The sequence below is a fragment of the Ursus americanus genome, chromosome 14, assembly GCF_024610735.1.
Source record: "Ursus americanus isolate L20-20 chromosome 14, mUrsAme1.1.p, whole genome shotgun sequence".
Taxonomy (NCBI): Eukaryota; Metazoa; Chordata; class Mammalia; order Carnivora; family Ursidae; genus Ursus; species Ursus americanus.
The window spans coordinates 59956975-59967216 of record NC_142140.1 but is presented as its reverse complement, the minus strand read 5'-3'; the positions used below and the strand labels follow the sequence as shown (position 1 = coordinate 59967216).

General features: G+C 61.4%; 1 protein-coding gene across 1 annotated transcript; it reads right to left on the bottom strand.

The window, feature by feature from the left end:
* Nucleotides 1–352: 352 nt before the first annotated feature.
* On the bottom strand, nucleotides 353–4973 carry PRSS57 (serine protease 57). The gene is made up of 5 exons (XM_045800053.2): nucleotides 4774–4973; nucleotides 4351–4504; nucleotides 3782–3926; nucleotides 1839–2102; nucleotides 353–753 (listed from the first exon to the last, which is right to left on the bottom strand). Exons 1-5 carry the CDS (start codon nucleotides 4850–4852, stop codon nucleotides 526–528), a joined length of 870 nt encoding a protein of 289 aa, XP_045656009.2. The 5' UTR covers nucleotides 4853–4973; the 3' UTR covers nucleotides 353–525.
* Nucleotides 4974–10242: the final 5269 nt, after the last annotated feature.

Genomic DNA, 10242 nt, shown 5'->3' with positions numbered 1-10242 from the left:
TCAGAGGGCGAGAACAGACTTCACGTGGAGCCAGGCCAGCCTGAGACCCCACCTTCTCCCGGCCTTGGCTTCCCCACCTATACGTGGGTGTGGTTAGCTGGCGGCTGAAGGAGTGGCGTGCCCCGTGGGGCACACTGTGTGGGCAAAGGCCAGAATACTGCCCCGACTGTGGGCTGTGGGTTGGGGGTGGGTCAGTGTGGGGAGGTTGGTGAGGGGCCTGGGTCCTGAAGTAAGTGGCTCATGGTCACTCGGGGAGGCAGTGGCAAAGCCAGACCCTCGGCCACACTGAGGCACAAGAGAATCCCGAAGGAACGTGGATAGACCCTGGAGATGAACCATCCTGTCTGCTTATTCAGTTAACATTTTATTTGTCATTTTGGCCCTTTGTGTTTGGAACTGATGCCCTCTCCTACTCCACACCCCTCCCCGTACATGCCAGGCTTCCCCGGGGCTTTGGGGGCCCGTGGATGACCTGCCCCGGCCATGAGATTTCCTGGGGAGGAGCCATTTGAATCGTTTGCCATCTCATTTATATACCCAGTGCTGTTGTGGCTCACGCGAGTCCTGCGGGGACTCCGTGGTCCTGGGCAGGGGGCTGGGCCGGGGCCCTCGAACCACATCCCATATCCAGCTTACGAAGGCAGACACCTGCGTGTACACATCGGGGGTCTTGGGGTCGCCGCACCAGAGTCCGGAGAAGGAGACAAGGCCGTGGGCCCGGTTCCTGCACACCAGGGGCCCCCCAGAGTCAGCCTGGGGGTGGAGGGAAAGGCAAGGTCAGAGGTCCATCTCTGGGCCTCTTTCCCCAAAGGAGCTTCTATGTGCAAATCTGACCAGGACTCTCCCTGCCTCGAAACCCTTCCATGGCTTCCTAGTGCTCTTCCAGCAAAAACAATACTTACAGCCTTCAGGGGCCGTGAGCATCTAGCTCTCATCCACCTGTCTGCCCTCCTTGCCTTGGTTTTGGCTCCACCAGCCTTCCGGGCTGTTCCGGAAGTAAACCAAGCTTGCTGTAGTCTCTGGGCTTTTCCATATGCTTGAGACCTGTTGCTGCCCCCATTCAACACTGCTGGTATAAATATACAAGGCTCCAGTACTTTGTACAGTAGGCGACCTGCATAGCTGTACATGGCAGCCCTGAGATGGGTCTCTCTGCCTGGCATGCCTTCCCTCAGATCTCCTCAAGACTCCTTCAAATCTCAGCTCAAACGGTGCTCTCCTCAGAGATGCCTCCCTGAATACTCACCCTAAAGTTCCTGCTTTCTCCCCTCCCCAGTCCTGTCACCCCAACTATAATCTGGAGTCAGCTCTGACCCCATGAAGTAGGTACTGTTAGTGTGGCAGTTCTACAGATGGAGAAAGGTCCAGAGAAGTGAAGTGACTTTTCCAAGGCCACACACCTGGGAAGTGGCACAGTCTGGATTTGGACCCAGGCAGCTGGACTCCAGAATCTGTGTTTTGAATCACTACACCTTTTGCCTGGAACAAAAAATCCTCCAGGTTGTTTCTCCCTCAGCACCAGGGCCAGGACTGGCATTAGTGCATACACGGTCTTAGGAGCAGGAACTCCTTGATCGAAGTGTGTACTGCCCCCCTCCCGAAGACTGATTGTAGATACACAACTCTGTAGCCCTTTGTGCAGTGCACAACCTGCACAGTTGTACATGACAGCCCTGTGACCTTGGAAAATTCTTTGTCCTTCCAGGGTCTCAGGTGAGGTCTCATATGCTCAAAGTTGAGCTGGGACTTAGTTCCCAAGCCTCTGCCCATCTCTAGCCCTCTCTGTGGGCCTCAGCTTCCCCATATGGTAGGCAGGCGGGGTGGAGACAGTATCTTACGGAGCAGAAGCCACGCCGCCGATGGTCCCCACTTTGGGTGCAGAGCATGGCAGGGCTCAGCTGGCCCCTCCAAGAGCTGTTGCAGATGTCCAGGCCCAGCACACGGACCTCAGCCTCCATCAGCCCGGGGGGCTGGTCTTCAAAGTCAGATACGGAGCCCCAGCCAGCCACCTGGCACCGTGCCCCAGGCTTGAGTGGCCTGGCGCCTGTCCGTGGCAGCTTCAGCAGCCCCACTGCTGGACCCAGGATAGCAGAGCGGTTCAGCTGCAGAGAGACCCTGAGTTAAGGTTTACCCCCAACCACACATCAGTGTTCCTGCCTCAGTTTACCCATCATGACACTGGTCTCTTCTTGGCCTCATGGAAAGAAATCAGTAGCAGCTGTCAGGAAGACCTGCTGCTTTTGCCATCACAGGGCCCTGCCCATCAGGCCTCACCCCCTCAGACCAGGACTCTGGCCTCCCCAGCTGCTGGAAAGAAGTGTCCTTCTAACCAGCATCTCCCCTGCTTGTAAGTCCTCCCATGGCTCCCCATTGTTCTTGGGACAATATCTCTTGGCTCGCCATTCAGCCCTCCCCACCAGGCGGAATGCATTTACTGTCATTCCCTGGTCCCCCCATCCCACTCCCCCACCCCTTCAGGCTGGAACACCTTTCCTTTCCAGACTTCAGGTCTCAGCTTAGATGTCACCTCCTCTGGGGAGCCTTCCTAGACTCCCAGGATAGGATGGAGCCTCCTCTGGGCTCCCACGTGCCCTTGTCAGGGCCATTTTACTCAGCTGCCATCCTGTTGGACTGGAGGCTCTAAGGGGACCAGCCCTGGGGCTGTTTGTTCATGTGCTCAGCGCACAGCTGACGCTCAGTCAATGTTTATGGAATGAATGACTCAGGCCCCCGGTTTTGGTACTCACTCCCTAGCCTTGGCCATGCCCCTGGCCATACCCCAGCCTCGGTTTCCCCAGCTGCATAATGGGATGCATGACCTGAGGGTTCCAGGTTTTGGGGTTTCACAGATGAGGAAAATCCACATGCGAGCTTTGGCTGCTGACACTCGCTGCCCCCTTCTCATTTTGCCCAGAGAACACTGCAAAGCTCTCCTGTTCCCAGGGACCTGTTTCTGTCATGTTGAGTGTCCCTCTGTTTTGACTTTTCTCCACATTTAGAGAGCAGGTTTGAGGTGTTTTCCCTTTAAGACGGAGGTCCTGGGGTGCCTGGAATTGAATTTGGGGCACCTGAGTGGGAGATGTGGGGGGCGGCCCCCAAGCAGGAGGGGGCCATGGGAGGTGCAAATGGATGTACCCTGTGTGGACAGGGAGGGAAGCTCACGTTTATGGGAGGGGCTGCTTCCTGCCCAGAAACCCCACAAAGGGCCTGGGGGGCAGGGATTGGAGTATCTGATGCCCTGGGGTCTCATCTGTTCTGAACATCGAGGCCTGCTCTGGGCCATAAATGGCCACAGGAGATAAAAATCCCTGTCCTCCCAGTCTGAAGGAGGAGGCAGTGAACAATGGTGAAGAAGTAAATGTTTTCAGGGGTGCTGGACCCAAGAAAGGTGGGACAGAGGGAAGGGATGGGGAGACGGCAGGGGCGGGGGCAGGGGCAGCTGGCAGAGGGGCCTCCTGAAAAGGGGACATTTGAGAGAAGACTTGAAAGAGTTGAGGGAGGGAGAAAGTCATGCAGTGTCTGTGGGCGTGATTCCCTGGAGAGAGCCACAGCCAGTGCAAAGGCCCGGGGGTTCGAGCATGCTGGGAATGCTGACGACTCAGTCTGCCCTGAGTGGGGGCTGAGGGGAGAGTGTGGGAGGCATGGAGGGCAGAGAAGGGACGTGACCTGACTTGGGTGCTCACGGGATCCTTCCAGCTGTTTTTCAAACATGTCAGTCAGGCCATCATGGAGGTGGCCGTGGACAGGCCAGACCTGCGTCCAGTGCCCACCCCCAGCTCACCTGCAGCAGACAGATGTCATTGGCGTGGGTGGCGGGCTGGTAGTCCGGGTGCCTGATGACAGCTGAGATGCCGAACACCTGCTGGGTAGGCTCTGGAGCACGCAGGACGTGAGCCCCCAGCACCACCAGGCCCGTTCGGGGGTCCCTGCGGGCGGAGGGGGGCTTGAGAGCGGGACGGGGGCCTCGGTCTCCCCCGTCTGCAAAATGGGGGTGCAGCAGCGCATCTGATCCTGACGAGAGCCCCACGACCATGCTCACGTTTATCTCCGTTCCCGCTTCGATTACGATATTCACCCAGATGGTCGGAACAGGAACGTTACTCGGTATTGTAACAAGGCGTTCGGAACGGACGGAACACTGTATCTGTAACTCCCACCTATGCTGTGGTGGGACCTGCGACACTTTCAACATTAATGTCCGTGGCTCTTCAACAAGGTCCTCGGGATGGACGCAGGGCCGCGCTCCTCACACACCGACCCCCACCTGCTGTCGGTAAACCGCCCCCCTCCGGGAGGTGGGGGCTGGGGCCTGAGTGGCAGCGGCAGGGACGGCCCCCGGCGTGGGCTCACCTGTGGCTGAAGCAGTGGGCCGCGGAGACCACCCAGCGGGCGCGGAGCAGGAAGCCCCCACAGTGGTGCTGGCCCTCGAACTTCACAGACGCCACGTAAGGCCGGGAGTGGGGCGTCACCTCGTGGCCCCCGATGATCCGGGTGCCCCAGGAGCCTGCGGGCAGGGCGGGACTGCGTCAGGATGGGGCAGGAGGGAGGCTGGTGGGAACAACGGCTCAGGCACCTGCTGGGGCCAGGTCAGGCGCGGGCCAGCAGGTCAATGTGGGCTGGAGGCGAGGAACCCAGGGGAGGTCCCTGAGTGAGCTGGGAGGGGTCTGGACCCCAGAAAACCTGGGCCTGGGCCTCCACCCGGGCCTCCAGGCCCAGTAACAAGCGGGGCAGCGACCCAGAGGGCTGAGCCGCACACAGGTCGGGGGCTCTCACCTGCGGGCCTCGTCGGCAACGTGACGACCACAGCTACGGTCAGCAGCAGGCGACCCAGTGCCCACCCCCCAGGAGCCATGGCTGTTGCAAGCTGGCAGCTCCCTCCAGAGCTCTGCAGGACATAGAACCCCCCTCCACCCAACGGCCCGGGAAGGGGGAACCTGGCTGCGGCCTGTGGTCGGAGGTCAGGCAGGCCCTGCCAGCAACGCCCACTTCTGCACTGTTGATTCCGAGAAGTCTGATGACTCCACTGCCACAAGAGGCCAGGAAACAGGGCAGTGAGGGGAGGAGCGGGCGGCTCAGGGGCTGCCTGCCCGGGGCAAAGCCTGGCTCTGCCGGCCCTGTGACCCCCATGGTCAGGTACCCTCTCTGTGCCTCAGTTTACCCAGCATCTGCCCACTGCCCATGTGCAGGGAGCTTCCTGCGGCACTCAGTCCAGAGCTGACATGCACAGGGCCCACGGCTGCCTCCTGGGGGTGTAGGTGCTGGCTCTCTAGCTGGACGGGTCTGGCCCAGCGCTGCCTATCCCCCATCTGCAGCCCCAGCACAGACCTCAGGGCTGTCAGGACAAGATGGGCCTGTGATTGTTGCTGCCTCTGGTGCATTTATCGAGTGCCTACTGTATACCAGCCTCGGGCAGGAGCCGGAGGTGAGAGGGTGACAGTGACACAGCCCCCCCCCCCAAGGGGCTCACATTCTGCAGGGTCGGGGGTGTAGATCTGGAGATCTGGGGCCGTGGCTAAAGCTCGGTTCTGGTGACCAGAGAACACAGAGATGGACAGGGGTCACTCAGGCCCACGAGACAGAGGCTTCTGAGGCCTCAGGGGCAGCATGCGAGTGGCAGGGCCTTGGGAAGCCTCCAGGACACACGTCGCCTTGCAGAGGCTCTGCTGAGACCAGAGCTCTGGCTTTGCCTCACCCATCGGGACCGCTCAGCATGACCCGGGACCCAGAGGTGGAGACGTGGGTGTGGGCGTCCGCACAGTGTGCAGGACCGGACAGAAGGGGGTGGCTGGGTGTTGGGGTGGAGGAACTGAGGCATGGGGACCGGTGTTTCCACCCAGAGGGTGGGGCTGCAGGGTGCCAGACTCACCCTGTACACGCCTCGCAGTCCCTGGGGCCAGCGGAGGTGCAGAGCACGTCTCCCGCGATGGCCCCTCGCCAGGTGCGCAGCAGGCGTCCAGGCCCGGATGAGCATGGATGCGCGCAGTGGCCTCCACCAGCGCTGCTGGGGGATCGTGGCGGCCTGTGGTGCTGTGCCAGCCGGTCACCTGACATTGTGACCCGGGGGGCAGGGTGTCCAGCCTGGCAAGGGTGTGGGCCAGATGGAGAGGTGAGCTGAGGGGGGCTGGAGGTGGGGAGAGACCCCTGGGGGCCGAGGGGGAGGGAGACTGGGAAATAGCAGGAATGGCGGCACTGAGGACGCAGCACGTGGCCGCCACCGCGCTCTCCAGACTTTGTCCTGAGCCCCTCTCCAGGAGTGGGCTCGTGCACCCTCCCTCCAGGGTACCTTCCCATGTCCGCCTGCCTGGCCTCCCTGAGGCGCCGGAGGTGGTGGCCGTCCTGCTGGGCAGCACAAAGCGGTGTTGGGAGCCTGCCAAGTGGGTTCCGGTATGTGTGTGAACACCCCCCACCACACCGAGGGCACTGACGTTCCTGTTTTGGAGCGTGCGGGGTTGGGGCACTAAGGCTGGAGCACTCCAGACCTGCAGCCCGACCCCAGCCCCTCTTTGGCCCCAGCCCCTCACCTGGCCACCTCACGGTGCACGACCACGACAGCAGGGCCAGGAAGATGTCCTCACCAGCTGCAGGGACGCCACAAAGGGCCTCAGAGGGGCATCAATTCACAGCCCCCTACCATCCCACCTCCCAGGGTCCCTGTGGGGCAAGGCCATGTGCGTGAGGAGCCTGTGACCACACCCCCAAATGCTGCCCAGCCTCCCACTTGCCTGGCATGTCCAGTGTGACGCGTCACCACAGATTCTCTGACAGTTCTGGGCTCGGAAGTCCTAAAACTCAGGGGCAGGCAGGGCTGGACCCCCGGCGCATGTCCAGTGTGACACGTCACCACAGATTCTCTGACAGTTCTGGGCTCGGAAGTCCTAAAACTCAGGGGCAGGCAGGGCTGGACCCCCGGCGCCCCAGGGAGACCCGGCTCCTGCCTTTTCCTGGTCCGCGGCCCCTCCTCCATCCTCACCGCCAGCAGCGCGGGGTCTGCCGTCTCTGGGACTCCCACCCTCTGCCTCCCTCTTGTGAGGACCTCGTGAGGACACCGGGCCCCCCAGGAACCCAGGGTCGCCCCCACCTCGGGGCCTTGACAGCGTCCCCTCTGCTGCATGAGGAGACACGTCCCAGGTCCCGGGACCAGGACGGGGACGTCTTTGGGGCTATAGCCCACGCTAGTTCCATATCTCATTAGATCGCTGTGCGTTATCAACCCCATTTTACAGAGGAGGCCCAGAGCCTTGACGGCAGCAGAGCCGGGTGGAACAGGCGGTCTCGGAGGCAGCCGGCCCAGCCAGCATGCCGACCTCCCGATTCTAGCACGGTGAGGCCCGGGTAATAAGTGGATGTCATTCTAAGCCGCTGGTCCGTGGGGACAGGTCAGAGCAGTGGGAGGAGCCACCACGACCCGGAGAACCTGCAAGGAAGAGACCACAAGGTCCATGTGACAGCTGTCTCTGCTCGGGTCAGACTGCGTGGGGCCACCCAGAGCCCAGCTGCTGCTGGCGGGGGATGTTTCTTTGGGGGACCATTTGGGGGCTCTGTCTGCTCTGGGCCACTGGGGCTGTCCCAGGCCACACTCCCCAAGATGCAGGGGTCCCAGAGCCACCCGGGGATGTCAGTGTTGTTTCTATCCCTGTGACCGATGGAGAAATTGATACACTGAGAGGGTCAGTGGCTTGGCCGCGGTTACACATCAAAGGAATGATGAGGCTGGGCTTGCAGCCTCAAGACTGCCCTGTTGTGTCTGCGAAAGGCTGGTTCTGCCCACAGCCAGGCCCATTTCCTGCCCATCGGGTTAACGCTTGTGAAACAGATAACCGTCCTTCCTGGTCTCGAACAACCAAGCTCCCCAAAGCCCTGAAGAGCGGGCTGGGGGTCGGCGTTTCCATTTCCCAGATCTGAGGCCCAGAGAGGGGAGCCCGACTTGTCTGGGATGCACAGCAGAGAGTCTGCAACCCGGAACTCTGGACTCGGGTCCTTGAAGAGTCTTTCCATGAAGGATTTGGGAGGCTTTCCCGGTCGGAGCCGACTCAGCCACAGTAATGGTGGTGACGGCGGCAGTGACAATGATAGCTCCCTTTACTGAACGCTTACTTTTCTTATTGACTTGTTGGAGCTCTTTACATGTCGAGGAGTTCAACTCAGGGTCAGATGACTTTGTTTTTCCAAGCAACTATCAGGTGCAGAGGATGCGACCTCCCCAGGAGCGCACTGGGATTCCGATGATGGGCAGACGGGACCCAAAGCTGACTCAGCCAGAGCTGCTGGCTTCGTGAGACTGCGAATGGTCCCGTGTCCCTTACCTGCGAAGGCTTGGGCTCCAAGGGCCATGGCACAGGCCGGGAGGACGGTAGAGGTCATGGCTCCTGGCACACGGCTCCATGCAGGGCCTAACCTGAGCTGGGCCTGTGGTTCAGGGCCATGAAGCTGGGGAGCCTCTTGCTTCTGGCTCACCCCTTCCCAGCCCCTTTAGGGGGCTTGTGACATTTGAAGTTACCGCGCCATGGGTTCGTGAGGGGCTGGCCCAGGTGGGGGTGCAGGGGTCCCGGTGGGAGCCGGAAGGGGGTGGACCGAGGCTCTGGGCCGTCTCAGCAGCCGCCAGGGGTAGAAGGGCCCACAGCAGCACTGAGGCTTGGGATCTGGAGACGCTCGGAACAGGGCCCGGCCTCGGCAGGCCTCCCTCGGTGGCCGTTCTGTTTAACCCATGCACTTTATTTCTCTCACTTAATTTAACAAGTGTTCCAAGGAAATAACTTCTCATTTCTTGAAGCGGACGATGGGCACCTCAGGAGTACAGCCCCCCCCCCCCAGACGTTCTGTATCCCACCAGCGCCTCTCCGGACTCCGAGCCCTGGCGAGTGTGTGGCTGCCGTGCGCCTGCCTGTCGCCTCTCATAGACTCTCCCCTGGCCCCACACCCAGAAGCCTGGCAGAGAGCTGAGGAAGGAGTGTGCAGGAGTGAGCACCTCACACACAGGGAACCAGTGGGTAAACTGAGGCTGGGGGGGGCCAGAGCCCCACCACCTCTGCCCATCTTGTCTGCCCTCACGGCTCCAGGTTTCCTCCTGGGGAGGGCATTGGGGGAAGCAGCTTGGACACTATTGGGGTCCCCAGAGCCACCCCCACATCTGGGGAACGGGTGACTCTGGGGCATCTCTGAGAGTGTCAGAAAAGGGTCAGCAAGGGGCAGAATGCCCGGGGCGCCCCTTGCAGAGTCCCCATGTGCCCATCTGCAAATGGCACTGGTGCCCTCCTTCCCACAGTAAATTCAAAGTGGACCTTGGGAATCCACTCATCCTGGGGGTGTTTATTGAGCACCTGCTGTGTGTGCTGTGAAGACAGACAAGTCTGTGCCTGGGTGGACCAGATGGATGACATCGTCTGCCAGAAGTGTTAATGGGAAAAGGGTGGTCAGCGAAGGACAGGGAAAGGGATAGGGCTTTAAAATAGGGAACTCGGGAGACCCAGTAACAATGGACAAGCGGGGAGGTGCTCCTGGAGGCGGGCACAGCGGGTGCTGACACAGGGTGTCTGGATGTGGGGTGGGGGAGGTGAAGGAAGGGCCAGGCTTGGCAGGGCTCAGCTGGACCTGGGAGCTAGGCTTCAGGGCCCTAGGGAGCCGCAGCAGGTGTCTGACGCGGACAGATTAGAGCAGAGCTCTCTACTGAAAGCCCCGTGTGCACAGGAAGCAGGGAGACCCAGGAAGCAGCGGGGCTTGGGGCGGGGCGGCGCAGACACAAGGCCTGAGCTGGGGTCAGAGCTGGGGGAAGTGAGCGCGCCTCTGACTCAGGCACAAAGGAGGAGGAGACTTTGGGGGGTGAGAGCCCCCTGAAGTCCCGGGGACCCCAGAGGATGTCCGGGGGCGACAGGAGCTCTGGGCAAGGCAGGGGGTACTGGGCGGAGCCCCAGGGGTGGCCACGCCCAGAATGAGCAGAGGTGGCCAAGGAAGGGGGGGGAGGAATGTCGTCATGGAAACCGTGGGTGCACGTGGCCCAGGGAGGGGTGGGCCGAGGGTACAGTGACCCCCTCCCCAGACTGGGCTGGGGGCGTCAGGGCATTGAGCGGAGAGGAGGGGAGATGGAAGAAAGTTCAGCTCTAGCCACCCCCGCCCCCCCCGTACGCCCAGTCCTGGCCCACCTCCTGGCCCTTGCCTGCCCCCCTCTGCCACCTGGGATGCCCACCCAGCATCTCTGCCCTGCCCCTTGTCCCCGTCTCCTGTGGCGCCACCTCCAGGCTGGTCCCC

Bases quoted from the DNA above. Each gene is read 5' to 3' on its own strand.
- PRSS57 (XM_045800053.2), bottom strand. From the start codon at position 4,852: ATGGCTCCTGGGGGGTGGGCACTGGGTCGCCTGCTGCTGACCGTAGCT. The intron at 3,927-4,350 runs GTGAGCCCACGC...CTCCGCCCGCAG, and splicing joins GCCCACTGCTTCAGCCACAG to GGACCCCCGAACGGGCCTGG. The intron at 754-1,838 runs GTAAGATACTGT...CTCCACCCCCAG, and splicing joins GGCGGCGTGGCTTCTGCTCC to GCTGACTCTGGGGGGCCCCT.